Source organism: Crinia signifera, chromosome 4 (genome assembly GCF_055691185.1).
Source record: "Crinia signifera chromosome 4, ASM5569118v1, whole genome shotgun sequence".
In the NCBI taxonomy this organism is placed as follows: Eukaryota; Metazoa; Chordata; class Amphibia; order Anura; family Myobatrachidae; genus Crinia; species Crinia signifera.
This window is the reverse complement of record NC_139220.1, coordinates 40,194,831-40,211,299: the sequence shown is the minus strand read 5'-3', so window position 1 is coordinate 40,211,299 and position 16,469 is coordinate 40,194,831. Positions and strand designations below refer to the sequence as shown.

Here is a 16,469-nt window from a genome sequence, read left to right as displayed (position 1 = left end):
AGTCAATGGATGGTCCCAAAATGACAGAATCTATATAGGTTATTTGGATATAGTATGAGCAGTGGTAGTAAATAAACCACGTCAGCCACACAGAACTGTACTAACTTACCCCCAAGTTCATGTGTTCTGGTAAGCCCCTAATACTCGTCATGTATACTAGGAAGGGTATATAAATATCTCATATGATTTTATTTTAAGAACTCATAGAAACCAGCGCGACATCTCTCCCCCCATTCATACAGTATGTGAGCAGCCAGAGTTCTCCTATAACTGCATTGGGGACACTACAAGACCAAGCATGCAACTCCACGCCTACTGGAACTATAGTGTGTGTATATAATATACCACAAGAAGTTAGTGCGCAGTACAGTAGAGGCAGCCGGCAGCACTGTGGGCCTTATTCTAGTTCACTCTTAGAGGAAAATTCCTTCTCAAATCGACAAAACCATGTGCACTGCAGGTGGGGCAGATATTACTTGTGAAGAGAGTATTATATTTGGGTGGGGTTTGTCTTCAAAGTGAGATCTATATTGCAGTGTAAACATAAAGCAGTCAGTATTTACCCTGCACAGAAACAAAATAACTCACCCAAATCTAATTCTCTAAGCACATGTTACATCTGCCCCACCTGCAGTGCACATGAGTTTGTCCATTTGAGAAGGAATTTGCCTCTAAGAGTGAACTAGAATAAGACCCTGTGCCATGCAGTACCAGGTCGCTACTCTGTGCTGGAATCCGGGCAGCAGATCAATGTGTGGGACAAGCAAGGAAATGTCATTCAAATATTAAAGAAATAGTGATAGTGAGAAAAAAGGGTTGGGATCATTTGGTCTACAGCATTATGGTCGACAGTCATTAGGTCGACACCATGAGGTCGAGATGGGAAAAGGTCAACATGGGTCTAGGTCGAAAGGTCATTAATTCGACATGCCGTTAGTGCGACAGGTCATTAGTTCGACATTGTATAGGTCGACAGTCGAAAGGTCGACATGGTGTTTTTCACCGTTTTTTTACCTGAATGTCAACACAGTTGACATGGACACAGTCTAAGATGCACCGCATCCCCTTGCTATGCTTCGGGCACGGTGCCTCGCTACGCTCGGCACACTATTTTATTCTCCCACCACGCCATAGTGGATGGTAGGGCATGAAATACCTCCTGTCGGCACATGTTGGCTCAAAAAGCAGTGAAAAGCCCCATATCGACCTTTTGACTGTCGACCTAATGACCTTTGGACCTAGAACCATGTCAATCTAGACCCATGTCGACCTAATGACTGTCTACCATAATGCTGTAGACCAAATGTCCGCATCCCGAATAAAATACATTGTGTTAAGTGTTAATAGAATGCAAAGGTGTTCTGCATTAGAGCCATCCAGCCCAACCAATCCAGGGGCACCGCGCCCCACCAGACATTATAGTGTCTAGTTCAGTGGCAACAATATAATCACTACCTCGAAAAACAAAAACTCAACAAAAAATCCTTTACATTTACTTTTATTACACAGAACAAATATTTTACAAACACTCATCAATCTCTCCATTTAAAAGTACATATAATGGACTTACAGCAGAAAGATGCATAAAAATAGCAGGTCACGCACAAGTAAAATACAAAATGTACATATAAAAGACTATCGTAAATGATAATTAGGTGACAACATGAAGCAGTGGTTTTCCACTCCGATGCTCTCAACAGGCCATGTTTTCAGGATTTCTTTATCCATGCACGAGTCATTCTATTTATGCTTGGTTAGTAACTAAGCCACCTATACACCTTTACAGGCAGAAATCCTGAAAAAATGGCTGAAGATACTTGAGAATTGGGAAAAAACTACTACATGAAGGACAGAAGAATCATCACCATAACAGGTAATAAACATTGATAAAGTTTAAAAACATTACAATGGTAGTAATATGAAACAAATATCAGGAATACAATTTACAGGACAGCAATAAAATAAAGTTACAGAAGATGGACCCAAATGTTTATATGCACCACATCGCAATTTGTTATGATGGATCGCATGCATCCCTGCTCGGCTCGCCGCCGGGAGGGAGTTCCCAGGTCAGGGGTCAGACAGCCAGCAGATCCGACCAGCGACTCAGGACCGATGCACATGGGACCGCGTATTGGACCTGAGGAGACACCAAACTGGCCCGATTTATCAGGATCAGATCAGTGTATGGGCTCCTTAAGTGAGAGCACAAATAGGCTGCCCAATGACTTCAACACCACAGTGGAAAATGCAAAGCAATATCTGAATATGTTCTATACACATTTTTTTTTTAAACAATAAATGTCCTATCCTTGCTTTTTAGGACTACACATCGCAGAATAGTTATACCTCCTCACAAAAACATAAATAGGTTTAACATTAATTCATCCACTTGTCCTTTTGTGAAGATACTGACGGCTGGAGACGCCCATTATTTATGCTCCTTTATAGCCGAAGACGTAACATTTTGAAAATTAAAATCTCTGCCGCTGTGAAAGAAAATGTTGGTAGCCTGGAGACTCCGGCGATACTATGGCCACGAGAGCACTGTTACCCCTTTCACATCGCAATCCCAGGTCCCACCCAGTCCAGACTAAACCTGGGTTGCTCATTATACAGAGGAAGACCAGGGCTTAACCCTTCTGAAAACTTGAGTTGAAATGCCAGGTTGGTTGACAAGTGTTATTTGGAGTGGATTTCACACCGCACCTTGACCCAGGTCGACACATCACCAACCCAGGTCCGACATGGGTTATATGTGCAATGTGAAAGGGGTATCTGTGGCCATAACCAGGAACTGAAACTTCCATCAGTGGTCTGTCCACAGAGGTCATCAAAGATAAAAGAAGTACACTGCAAAAAAAAAAATTCTGGTGTCTGAGCGAAGGCGGCTGAAATAGTCGTTTCCGAAATGCGGGTAAGGGCATCCATTAGCAATCTTCATATCCATATTTACCATCACGTACGACCGCCATAAATCCTACACCAGCGGTGTTTAAGGTTTACCAATGACAAATAAGGACTTTCAAACCTCCAGTAAAAGTTCCTCGTGCATCGGAATTGCTTTGCAGCGGTCATCGGTGCAGGTTATTATACATTAGACTTGTCACCTTATTAGAAAAGCCCAGTTTCAATGGCTGATGGCATCTGGATGTAAAGGCTTCACCCTGGCTAACCTGGACAGGCCGAGGCGCAGCCCCTGATTGGGAGACCGCACAGCTCCTCCTCCCAGTAGGCTGCTTACCGATCCCGATGAAGCTGTAGATTAAGAAACAAAGCAAGGATGATTTTAGAACTCAGAAGAGAAAGCATTAGCATCATACAGATCGCTGCATATTGGAATGGCAGAAGCTGTCTGTAAACTGACTAGAAGCCAGTGAAAACACAGGGGCATGAGGCTCCTCGTGCCTCGGTAATGTCATTAGTTCCTTCTTAGTTGGCTGATCGACTGATCATGAATTCTGGCTAGACCTAGGAAATGCATTATGTATGGGTGGTGCTTAATAAAGCAATATGAAGTCTCATGTATATCAGTGCAACATTTTTTCTACATCAGAGACCATATAAAGCACAGTAGGATGACGGGAGTAGTTTTAGCTTAAATTTGAGAAACAATTGAACAGCAGCACAGTATCCATGAGGATCACATTGTTTAATAACCAGTGGGCCACGTAACAAGGTGGCGCTTCCTAAAACCCTAATCTAGGGGGATCCCTGGGGCCACCTTCCTTTATCCTCTGGGATAATAGCAGTGATCCATCCAGGACCAGGGCAGGGCACTCTGAATGCGGCGGCCTGGGCCCATGGCCGTCACTAAAGTGGGCTGCCCTGCCCGCTGAGGTCTCTGTTAGGTGCATGCCCGGCACCTAAGTAGGTGCTGTGCTACACCTGAGTACTCCAGCAGGGACGGATGGGCCAGGCCGTTTTAGCACGATGCCGCTAAATGGCTAGAGTGAACTCTACAATGGTATGACTTGTTTCCATAATAGGAAACCCACCCTACCATGCCCCCTTCAGGGAAGAAAAAAAAGCTAAAATTCTATGCGTGCTGCAAAAGGGGAGGGGGGCATTTGTTCTCCTTAGCCACTGGATCCCCACAAGCCCCTGCAACAGGCCGGGCCACATGTAGTTAGTAACTACTCCCTTCGGCACCCCCGTTTAGGCCACAACATGACAATACATCCAGCCTGACATCCCATTTCTGCGTGGTAACCTTATGACAAGCAAATAACCCAGAGGAATTGTGTCATAGGCACGTACAGCTAGTAAACAATCACAAACGGAATTGTCCTTTAGGTGGAAAGTCTAAAACATTTTCTTTATAAGTAAGAGTAGATTAAATGTATATATTTCTGTCAGACGTAAGTATGGAAGCACACATGCAGTCAGGTTGCATTAAAAGTACAACTCCGCTGTTACACTTGTCATGTGGTATTTATTGGTGACATTTGGTTGCTGTTACTCAGGGCATGTTGCTTACCTGGAGGAGTCCATGCTGGTTTGGTCGTCCTTACTGGCTTGCTACAGAGTACAGTTTGCTTCGGGGGTGCAGGTGAAATGACCAGTGCTGCCTTGGCTTGTATTGGTTTCATTTTAATGGGCACAGTGGTAGTGGTTACAACTGCTGCAGAGCACAAATATAACATTAGGATCATAATATAAAATGATCCATCAACTGCTGTTTGAAACAATCCAAGAATGACTATGTCTAACAAAACTATTTTTAACAGCTTCTAAAACCACTGCGCATTATAGAGGTGAGGGGCCCCTCTTCCAGGGGATGGACATTTTCGGTGAAATCTACAGATAGGAAACCGCCCTTCTACAATGTGACAGAAGAGCCATCAGCACTGGGAAAAGTCAGTGTTACAGAAGTGTTAATTCTACAGAGCACCCCTATTCTATATTAGTGGTATGCCCGGAAAATCTCCGGGACAGTCCGCTGTGGCAGCGCAGCTGAGCCCGGAAAATTCCGGGCATACCACCCAAGGGTTAAATCCCATATCCCTCCTAGCTCTGACATGTGACTATGGGGGTTATTATGGTTCACACTTTCTGACAAATTCCTTCGCAAATGGACAAAACAATGTGCACTGCGGGAAGGGGGGGGGGGGGGGGGGCAGGCAGAGAGTTAGATTTGGGTGAGTTATATTGTTTCTGTGCAGGAAAAATACTGACTGCTTTATTTTTACACTGCAATATAGATCTCACTTTGAAGACAAACCCCACCCAAATCTAACTCTCTCTGCACATGTTACATCTGCCCCACCTGCAGTGCACATGGTTTTGCCCAGCTAAGAAGGAATTTGCCAGAAGGAGTGAACCAGAATAACCCCCTATATCAGCAGATATGTATAGAACGGTAGATAAACACTGATCTTACCGGCAGTCTTGGGCTTTGGGGCATTTTTTTCCTTTTCCCCACCCTTAACTTTTTGCTTAGAAACTTTCTTTGTTGATATTTTTTTAGGTTTCTTCACTTCAAACTCTTCATCCTCACCACTAAAGCTCGAGTCGCTCTCGCAGTCCGTATCTGAATGAAAAATAGATGACGCACACTTCACAAGCCATCAGGACTGCTCCGACATTATAATTATATATATATATATATACACATATATACACACACACATATACATACATACATACATATACACACACACATTATTATTTATATACGAACACACACGGATTAAACCAGAAATGGTTCATTTTTCAAGATTCTACCAGATGAATATATAATTAGCTTTCAATTTCCTTATGCAAAATTCAACTACAGATACAAAACAGGGTCAGGTATACAGGTCTACAATAACCATGTTAAAATTGATCTGCAGCTACTTGATCTTACAATCCCATGGAGATCATAGAATTTATCAGGCCACTAGTAGCTTACTACCATCAAGCCTTCAGCTGCAGTAAAGGGTCTCACAAAAATGCTGTGACAATAAAGGTTTTGGATATGTCCCAAGTGAATAAGTGCGTGAAGACTAGATATGTGACGTGGAGGGCACATTCAATGATGACACAATGCACAGAGCATGGCCGAAAGGTAATCATACTGTCTACCACCAGGAATGCGCAGAAGTGGCACTAGTAGGGGTAAAGATTAGCTTATTTTGGGCACTGAGCTTGAGGCAGCCTTGCAGTCTTTACATTAGTCTGTTTCAGCAACCTGAAATTTTTAAAGGGCAAAAGGCTCCCTGCTAAAACAGCTTGCCCATGCCCACACATGAATGAATGCATCTATTCACACTAAATAAAGAGCTTGGGGAAAGCCCAGAAACCTCCGTAGGTGCTGCGTAGCCCCCCCCCCCCCCCCATTAGGGATGTTGATGTCTGTACATGCCCCCATGTGCAAAGCTGACTGGGCCGCCCCAATCCCAATAGGGCAGGCACACGCCCGCATTCCGGCCCCATCCTAGCAGGATCACTAGTCTTCTAGGAGATCTAGGTGTATATTACACAGAGGTACTTGGCAACAATAACATGCAAACTCTCTGTTACACACATGATGACTTCAAGACAATGATTTGTAATATTGGCCCAGGGAGAGAGAGAGTTCAGGGCCACAGTTTAGTAACAAATTTGACTAAGCAGCTCAGTGGTGGGGGTGGCATATGGTGTAGGTAGTCAAGCCAAGTTCTTTCCATTACCTTTGGTCTTCAGGTATGGGGTAAGACAGAGGCAGGGTGTGCGAGTAGAGAACATAGGCGGAGAGGCTGGACAGAGTGGAGGCGGGCTGAGACTGAGGTGAACCAATATATGCCAGATCAAATTCATATAAATATACTACTGGTTTATGCACCTAACATCTGTAGGACACTAGAGTCTATCACTTACAAATGCCAGTATCTGGCTTAAAGTCGTCTGCCTCCTCTTCATCTCCGCTGTCATCAGCCAGGAGTTTCCGCTGTTCAGTGATGGCCTTAGACGCAGCTTGTCTGCGACCTCTGCAAATAACCAGTTCTTCATTACCATCCGTGATCTCATCCAATCCTGTGGAGGACAGTAGAGGGTGAATCACCCAGCTGGAGATTATTTCAGTAAAGACCCAGAACTACCTGCACTTTATGGTTAGAAGGTTCTTAGCGACTTATACATCTGGTAAACATCTCTTTGGTAGGGGGTATCAAAGAGATAAAATGGAGACGTTACTTACAGCCACCAATCAGCTACTGTCATTTATCTATTAATCTATAAAATGACATACGCTGATCGATTTCTAAAGTAACTTCAATTTGTCTCACTAAGGTTGGATACATCTCCCTTTCTTTATAATATAATCAATTAAATCCGTACTTTAAAATAAGTATAATAATCTCCACCAAGGATGGCATTGTGACTTATCCTTTAATATCACTATATGGGTAGAGCAAAATAAAAGATGAAACACGTCAAAGTTACCGGGAGCTGCTATACAGAGTTATAGATGATGTGTATTGCCTGGTTGTGGTAAATCAGATGCTGGAAGATGATTAGTTTATTAGCGGTCAAGCTTCAGAATATGAAAAGTGTGACGTATAGGATCACTCACTGTCAGGAAACGGTCATCAAAGTGAAATCTATCCTCATCTGTAACAACTAGTGAGGTTATCACAGTAAAAGAGATAAGAAGCTATCCTACATCTACTCAAACAACTGATTATACCTCTCATGTATTATACATCAGTAAAGCGGCCTACACACAGGGAGAATTTGCTGAGAGATCTGAACAATGTAGATCGCTCAGCATACAGCACTGCACAGGGATGTGCCAGCGCTGTGTGCTGAGGGATCTGTCAGAGAACTGCATACACACTGAGCGATTTTCACACAGCCCAGCAATTTTCACAGAGGGTGAACCACTGCGGTTGCCCAGCCATACATACTAGCAGATTTTGAGCTGAAAGTATCTGAAAATAGAAAAAATTTGGGTATTTGTTTCCTAGCACGGCGCCCACTACGGCATTTGCGTAGTGGGCTATTCAGGGTAGTGAAATCGCATTGCATGCCATTATTGTATGTTTTCCTATGTAATGTATTCACTGCCCTCTGTCAGTGAATACATTACAAAAATCGGGTCCGATAAAAAAATCGCATCGCATGCCATTATTGTATGGCATGCGATGCGATCAGATATCGGATCCGATTTTACATGTAAAAATGACATTTTATGTACTATATAATTAAATGACATAATTCGGCGAGCGCAGCGAGCCCCGATCGCCATGCTTCCGGCTCGGTGGCTTGCTCCACTCGCCGAATTATATGTCATTTAATTATAGTATATATAGTACATTAAATGCCATTATAACAGGTAAAATCGGATCAGATATCGGATGCGATCGCATCCCAATTTATATCGGACCCGATTTTTGTAATGTATTCACTGACCGAGAGCAGTGAATAAATCACATAGGAAAATCGCATCTCATCGCATGCCTTCCGATAAGAGCTGCCCTTTGAGATTCCTGCTGCTGCCTGGCCTTCCAAGTCTGTGAAACGGGAGTCCCTCTGTACATGTGCACAGACTCTGGAGGCCTCAGAGCATGTTGGAAGGGATCAGTGTTGGATCCCTCACACAGCAGCGCTGCGGAGAGCAGCCATAGCCAACCTTCCGCAGCAAAGCCCCACCAGGAGGGGATTTCCTACATTTAAAAATGCAGTAAAAATCTTGGAATCATTTTTCAAGGGTCTTGACCCGGGATTTCAAATGTTCCAGGTTGAACCCAGATCGTGGCGTACTGTATATGGGTAAACCCAGGTTGCATCCCGTTCACTGCAATGGAAAAGCTGACAATGGGAGATGCTTTCATGGAAAAAGCCCTGGCGAGACCTGGCTTTTAGGTGTAAAAGGGGTATAACCAGCCTGACCCTTTCCTTGTATAAATCACCTATTATAGCATGCCCCCCAACCACCCCTATAACTCCCTACTATGCAGCACCTATAGAGATCATGCACCAGGAACCCCCCCTCTTACATACCAGCTTGATCCTTGTCAAATCACCTGTAGAACGCACCCTCCCACACCCCTGTAGCTCCCTATTATACAACGCCTCTCTAGAACTAGATTGCCTGCCATCCAGCACCGAGCAATCAGTTCTGCTATAGCCGCCACACTGCTAAGTAGCGGTGTACACTCCAGCATCCCCCCCCCCCCCCCCTCCACCCGGCAGCAGACTCTGCTCTCATCACTGCCAGCCCCCTCCCGGCGCTAACTAGCGCACCCCCAGCAGCTGACTCCACTCTCTGCACCTCTGTCGCAGCGCTGCAGCTCCACAGGGAACCGTGGCGCACCGTTTGGGAACCACGGGCCTAGTGTGTATGGGCCTTAAATTACCTAGTGTACTGCTGTCCACACTGCAATTTGAGAAAGACACTTCGGCATCTGTAGGATTATCAACGACATATGGCGTAGCTTCTGTAAAACAAATATATTAATCATTAAATAAAGCCAATCCAGATTATTGTAATGAATTTGAACAAATAACACAAATACCAAGTACAATAGTTGCGCTAACATAAAAATAACAAAGTATTTATTGCTTCCCTGTGTTAGCCATCAGCAAAAAAGACCAGAAGGAACACTATGACACTAAAAGGTAATCAGAACAACTTCATGCTACATTGTCACTAAATCTCATTTCTATATAGAATAGTAAATATAACTGGAAAGTTTATAATTGTCTTTTAAAAAACAATGTGGATACTACGGGTTGAGTATCCCTTATCCGAAATGCTCGGGACCATTTTGGATAAGGGATTTTTTCGGTTTTTGGAATAATTTTTTTCCATACTTGTCCCCCCGACATCCATGGTGTCCCAGGAGCGCATTGACGTCACCGACGTGACCGCGCAGTTAGTTGTGCAATGCACCCCTGGGACTGGAGATGCCGCTTAAAAGGATCCCGGAGGCCGCCGTGGACATCGGGGGACAAGGTAAGTATAAAAAATGGGGGTGGGGGAAAAAAAAAACAAAAAACAGACATTCTGAAAAATAACGGTTTTCTGAATATTTCGGTTTTTGGAATACACGGATAAGGGAGACCCGACCTGTATTAGTATTTAAAACCATCCATTGAGAGCAAAGTTACCATTTGGTGGAGTATTTTCATTATTTTCCAAAACAGCGGTTGTTTTCTGCACGGAGAGCGCCAAGGCAACTTCTAAATCTCTATGGTAAAGTTTGTCGTCCAAAGGCACTCTGACAAAGGAGACATAACACACATCTATGTCACTGAACAGAAAAATACACACCAAAATGTATGGGAGAGTCTAATGGGGCCTACACACTGTAATTTCCACCCAATTTCTAAGTGATCTCACTAGATCGCTTAGAAAATTACCCTACATTGCTCCGTTTGTAGGGGGCATAGCAATGCACAGCCCCACTCGATTAAAACACTACATGTAGGATACATCTGGTCAGATCGCCAGCCAGGGCCAGTGGTCTCACGATTGGATAAGTATAGTATAAAGGGAACTGAAGTTCTTGGATTTAGGGGCAGATTTAACAAATCACATTTATGTAATCACTCGTTAGGTATGCTAAACGGTGCAACAGCCAATCAACTCCAGTCAATTTGCAAACACAACAGAAGCTGATTGACTGGAGCACTATTTCTCATTTGTATTGAGTGATCAAAAGAAACAATTTCACTCGATACATCTGCCCCCTCTCCCATTTCACTTATACCCCAGGTTATTGCCGGTTCCAGGTGCAGTGTGAAAGCACCATAGCAAATAACCTGGCAATTCAACCTGGGTTATAAGAAGGGTTAAAACCGGGTCTCCTTGTTTTTAGTGGGGCGAGCCAGGTTCACTGTGAAAAAGTTATGACCCGGGTTCAAAAACCCAGGTTTGCGATATTAAAGCGCTATAAGTCTGTAATAACACTTTCAGACAGAGCTTTGGACTCAGTAATTTGCAGGGTCAACCTGAGTCTTTTTCTGTGTGAAGGGGGTCAAACTGGGATGAAAATCCTGGGACTTTATCCTGGCCTTTGAGCTTTCACACAGAAGGACTCGGGCTGACCCAGCAAACGTCTTCTACTGTCTGAAAGGGGTAATGAGCAGGGACCTGAAAAACAAAACCTGTGCTTTAAATCCCGGGTCTTTCACCGCTTTCTCTATTAAGGGGTATAAGAGGCTTAACCTATTAGCAATGTGTATGAAATCACCTTTTGCCCTGTGAATTCTTTGGTGAGGTATGTTCCCGTCTGTGTGGTTCCTTTGGGGGTTTCTCCTTTTTCTCCTTCTTGGTCTCTACTCGTGCTTTTTTACTTAGAGGTGCGGAGGAAGCAAAATCCTCATCTGTACAAATAAAATATAATAATAATCCATCCTTTTATAAAAAAGGATCACTCACTCCTCATTCGTGGTTACATTACGGTCATCTGTAACACTTAAAGAGCCCACACACGCTCCGTTCTGCCGCGTCCCTTTTGTACTCCGAGATGCATGCTCCCGCGCATTGCATCGTACGGTACAAAAACTACGTGCTGCACATACTTTTTGTACTAGCTTTACATCGCATTGCATTGCATGCGATGTATACTAATTAAGTGCTGAACGGATCCGATGAACAGACCGTGTATGGGCACCTTTAATGCTTGTGACTTGTACTAATATTTAATTTCATGGTTCTAGCTCTACAACCTCTCAACTACAATCTGTCCTCTTTAATACATCTTCTATCTAATGCTAATAGAATCAGTATGTAAAGGAGCAGGAGGCAACAAACAGACACCAATGTTCTATGGATATTACATCAGTTCTATATATTAACTTTGTCCTGCATTAGGACAGCCCCAAGGGGCTTCTTTACACTCGCCTCTACCTGGAGTACCGCCGGTCGGGATTCCAGGGTTGGCATACTGACTGCCGGAATCCCAACAGTCCGGCTGTCATACCGCACCCATTAAAACAATTATATCTTATACAAAGGAAATGACTAATAATTCTTACAAATACATACAGTATGTAAGGATTGCTATACACTGAGGCATCTGGAGGTGCTTATTAGCAGACATGCCACTCAGGTGGGTAATGGCTCATTGGGATTACCAGGTAATCTGACAGCATTATAAAATAGAACACACATGGGGCGATTTCAGGCCATTTACCTAAGCAATCTGACTAGATTGCTTAGAAAATGACTCTACATTGCTCCGTGTGTAGGGGCCATAGGTATAGTGATGTGCAGCCCCTCGCGTTGCTATCGCCGTGTGATTAACCCCTTCAGTGGTGGGTTGTTTTTTTGGGAGCGCTCCCCACTGGGCGACTTTTTTATGGGGAGCGCTCCCTTAAAAAAAAAAAACACCACTTGTTCCCTGGGTCCGGGCAGCGCGGCTGCACTGTCAATCAGCGGCTACCCGGACCTGTGCCACGTCCCTGTCCCCGGCAGCCGGCTTGTCATAAGCCGGCGCCGGGGACTTCATACAAAACCCAGAGGGGAGGAGGAGGGAGCCGCCGCAGAGGGGAGGGAGCCGGGCAACGCTGAAGCTGCCTGAGTTCAGTGATTGAACTCAGCAGCGCTGCCCGGCTGTAAACAGTGGCAATCCCGAGAATTTTCCGGGCTTGCCAGACTGGGCACTGCGGCACAGCCCGGAAAATTCTCGGGATTGCCACTGAAGGGGTTAAGATCCTGCATGCAGGATAAAATCTAGTCAGATTGCCAGTCAGGGCCAGTGTTCTCACCGGAGAACACTGGCCCTGACAGATCGCTCAGCACACAGTGCTGTGTGCTGAATGATCTATAATCGCTTAGCACAGTCGCCCGCGTTTAAGCCCCATTACATTTCTTTTATACTACAACACAATATTAGTTACTTAATGTTTTCTGGCTGCAACGTGTATTTACTTATAGCAGCATTGTGTTATGCATGGCTTCACAAAGAACATATTTGGTACTATTCGTCCCTGCCAGTGTCTTTTTAATTTTAACTCACACACAGTCAAACTGAAGAAATTAGTCAGTGACTGGTTGGTTACATCATAGAGGGAGGAGAAACTGAAATCCTTTCCTTATACAGAAACTGTGCATGTAAATGATTTGCTATGGAAAATAAACTTACCATCATTATCCAATTCTAAAAACTGGGAATAATTAACTGCTTTTTTGTTCCTGAAAAAGAGAGATTTGGAAAAATATTATGAATGCCTTTCTAACATGCTGGTTATCGACAGCAACATGCCTAATTTCATATACTAATATGCAGAGATTTGTTTAAAGAACATGTTTAAAGTTTTTTTGGTAGTCTGCGAACTGTCCTCTCTTGTGCGGTGCTAGCTGCTTCACTACCCGGTTGACCGTTCCGGGTTGGGTTGACAAACTGTAAAGGTGGGGTTTAGTGTAGCGCTCCGCTCCTTTGGTGTGGGGTGTATGAATGATCCAGAGTTGGATGAATGAACAATGAGATTTTGTGTAAAACTATTTTACTTCAAATGGTGCAGGTATAAATACATTTACATTCAAATGATACCATTGCTGTTTCAATTAATGTTACAATCAACGGCACAATGGTGGGTAGTATAAATGCTTATGCAATAAACATGCAGTTTCTAAAATTGCTTTGCGTGGGTTTCTGGGCAAGAATGTCCAACTCCTGTGGGTGTGGGGGAATGGGGGTCGAGCATGTTCCTTCTGATGCGAAGGGGTTCAGGGGGGCTACAGTTCAGGTATAGATGTTCCTACGGCTGCGGCGTCCCGCTGTGCCGTTTCCTTGATTTGCTTTGCTGGTGCCCGGCTGTCGAATGACTGCCCGTCAGGTGTTGGACGGTGGAGGGTGAGGGGATAGTTTTCCTCCTTGGTGGGGGTGGTGGTAGATGCCGCTCGGGTCGGGGGGCTGCGGTGGTAGGTCTGGGCGTTCCTTGTGTCCTCTCTCCCTGATCAGCCGGCTGCGAAGGTGTCCGGTTTTAGACCATATCCCTTTGCTGCCTGTCGCTGTGGGTAGGGGGACGTGGAGAGTCTGACAGGGGCTGTGGGCAGGTGGAGCTTTTGATCGCTCCTTCCTGCCCCAGTGCCTTGCCTACAGACCTACCGATTCACCTGCTCCCGTTCCCGGCGTCGCTTCCTTGCTCCCGTCCTGCTGCACTGGCTGTATGGTCTCTGTGCCACGGCCTCCTTGGTGACATCACTGCTTCGTGTCGGGCTCTGTCTTTCGTTCGGCGGTCGTCTCCCTGGTTCCTCCGCTCAGTTCTCGCTTGATTGGGTTTGGGGTAGTGTGGATTGCTGCTGCTTCTCCTGTCAGACGCTCCACGTCCCCCTACCCACAGCGACAGGCAGCAAAGGGATACGGTCTAAAACCGGACACCTTCGCAGCCAGCTGGATAGCTGATTGGACAAATTGGATAGCTGATTATTGGGCATGTCGGACTCCACCCAGTTTACGGGTGCCCCCTAGTCTCTTTGTAGAACCCATTATGGTCAGTGAATGACTGTAAAGGACACAGGCACAATAGGCCAGGGCTTTGGCAGGCAGCTCAATGTAGCCCACTCCTTTCTATACATACTGCATTACTGCCTTACCCCATATCAGCATTTTCCAGCTACTGGCTGATGTTTCCCCTGCACAGGTGGTTATGTGTAGGCAGGGGCATAGGTTTTGATGGGACATGTTACATGTAGGCAGGTGCTCGGGTATTGATGGGTAATGTTACACGCAGGCGGGTGCCCGGGCGGTAACGCGACATGTAGGCAGGGGTCCGAGCGGTGACAGCACATGTTATGTGTAGGCAGGTGCCCAGTGATGATAGGGCATGTTACGTACAGGCGGGTGCCTGGGTGGGATGCAGTTAAAATCCCGGCGGTCGGGATCCCGGCGTTCAGAATCCCGACCGCCGAAACCCTGACACATTCTCCCTCCGTGGGTGTCCACGACACCCCTGGAGGGAGAATAAATTAGTGTGCCGAGCGTAGCGAGGCACCGGGCCCGCAGCGAGCCCACAAGGGGGGGCAATCCACGTCCCCCCCTTATAGGCATTTCGGCTGTTGGGATTCCGGCGTCGGGATACCGACCGCCGGGATTCAGTACTGAATCCGCCTGGGTGGTGACAGGGAACATTATGTGTAAGCAGGTGCCTGATGACAGAGCATGAATACGTCCCAACATGACCCTCTCCAGGAGGGACACAATGCTCTATTCCTGGACTTCCCTCTTAATTTATGACTACCATCACCTGTGGAGAAACACCTTTGTTATCAAGTAACCTGTATAAAACAGGTGATGGTAATCATAAATTTAGAGGGAAGTCCAGAAACAGAGCATTGTGTTCCTCCTAAAGAGGGTCATGCTGGGAGGTATGGGGCATGTATAACCCAGATGCCTGGGTTGTGATGGGCATTATTATGTGTAGGCAGGGGACTGATGATGACGGGGTAGGTTGTGTGTATGCAGGTGCCAGGTGATGAGGGGGCATGTCACGTGCAGGCAGGTGCCCAGTGATGACATATAGATAAGATGCTGAGGAGACAATAGTTACACATGTGTGTACCAGAGTCTCACTGTGTATTGCGTGTAGACTTAACATTATTTTGAACCAGGACAATCATGAATTACACAGGATCTCTGGCTGGATGAGAACTTGTGTAGTTAGTTCATAAATGTCATGGTTAAAGACACGGTATGACCTAATTCATACCAGGCTCCGACATGACCCATTCCATTAGGTACAAAATGCTCTGTTCTTGGACTTCCCTTAGTTTATGATTGCCGTCACCTTTATTGAACTATTTCATTTATAAGAAAGGTGTGACGGCAATCATATAAGAGGGAGTCCTGGAACAGCATTTTGTACATAATGGAATGGGTCATGTTGGAGGGTATGCTAATTATGTGTCCTCTCCGGCCCGACCTGCGATGATCACCCACCTCATAGGCCTGTCCATGCTGACCGGATCCCCGATGGCATCCGCTCATTACCCCGAGACTAGTGCCGGGCACACTGCCGCACTGACACCCACTCTCAGTTGAAATCACCCGCGCATTTCTCCCTCCCTGAGCATCTGCGCCCGCACTTTCGCCATATGGTACAACGTCGCCTCTATTCGCGTTAAACATCAACAATTCATTAAATAATAAGTTCACCCTCTACAGGAGTAAAGCACAGTACGGATCTTTTTACTAACCGGGCCATGGTACCGACTAGTTTTATGAAGGGGTCGGAGGAGATCGCGAATCTGCTGCCGGGGAGCAGAAGACGCGAACGATCAGCTGACTGATCACGTGGTGCGGAGAAGTCACATGACATGATCATTCGCCGCTGGGCTCTAGGACAGCGCCGCGTACTTGTGTGCGCTGCCTGCCATAAGAGTCACGTGATGTGGTTGCTATGAGTGGCGGCAGCTGTGTGACAGCTGCATGATACATACTGACACTTGCATACCCTTCAACATGACCCATTGCATTCGGTACACAATGCTCTGTTCCTGGACTTCCCTGGTAATGTAGGATTGCCATCACCTGAGTTGAAACACCCTTCTTGTC

The 16,469-nt window shown here is 45.6% G+C and overlaps 1 protein-coding gene across 3 annotated transcripts; it reads right to left on the bottom strand.

Moving 5' to 3' along the window:
* Positions 1–1,491: 1,491 nt before the first annotated feature.
* RAD51AP1 (RAD51 associated protein 1) lies at positions 1,492–16,253 on the bottom strand. 3 transcript variants are annotated; one of them, XM_083181618.1, is made up of 9 exons: positions 16,112–16,253; positions 13,059–13,108; positions 11,163–11,295; positions 10,078–10,187; positions 9,324–9,404; positions 6,844–6,999; positions 5,384–5,533; positions 4,481–4,621; positions 1,492–3,258 (listed from the first exon to the last, which is right to left on the bottom strand). In XM_083181618.1, the coding sequence occupies exons 1-9, from the start codon at positions 16,237–16,239 to the stop codon at positions 3,131–3,133; spliced, it is 1,077 nt and encodes a 358-aa protein (XP_083037744.1). In that variant the 5' UTR covers positions 16,240–16,253; the 3' UTR covers positions 1,492–3,130. The 3 variants fall into 3 exon arrangements, with proteins under 3 accessions (XP_083037744.1, XP_083037743.1, XP_083037745.1); XM_083181617.1 differs by having other exon boundaries at positions 4,481–4,624; positions 16,112–16,250; XM_083181619.1 differs by lacking the exon at positions 16,112–16,253 and adding an exon at positions 15,855–16,000 and having other exon boundaries at positions 4,481–4,624.
* Positions 16,254–16,469: the final 216 nt, after the last annotated feature.

Excerpts from the sequence above, each read along its gene's own strand:
- RAD51AP1 (XM_083181617.1), bottom strand. The coding sequence starts at position 16,239 with ATGATCATGTCATGTGACTTCTCCGCACCACGTGATCAGTCAGCTGAT. Across the intron at positions 13,109-16,111 it reads CTAGTCGGTACCATGGCCCG|GAACAAAAAAGCAGTTAATT; the intron begins GTTAGTAAAAAG and ends TCTCTTTTTCAG. Across the intron at positions 10,188-11,162 it reads AAGAATTCACAGGGCAAAAG|AGTGCCTTTGGACGACAAAC; the intron begins GTGATTTCATAC and ends CTCCTTTGTCAG.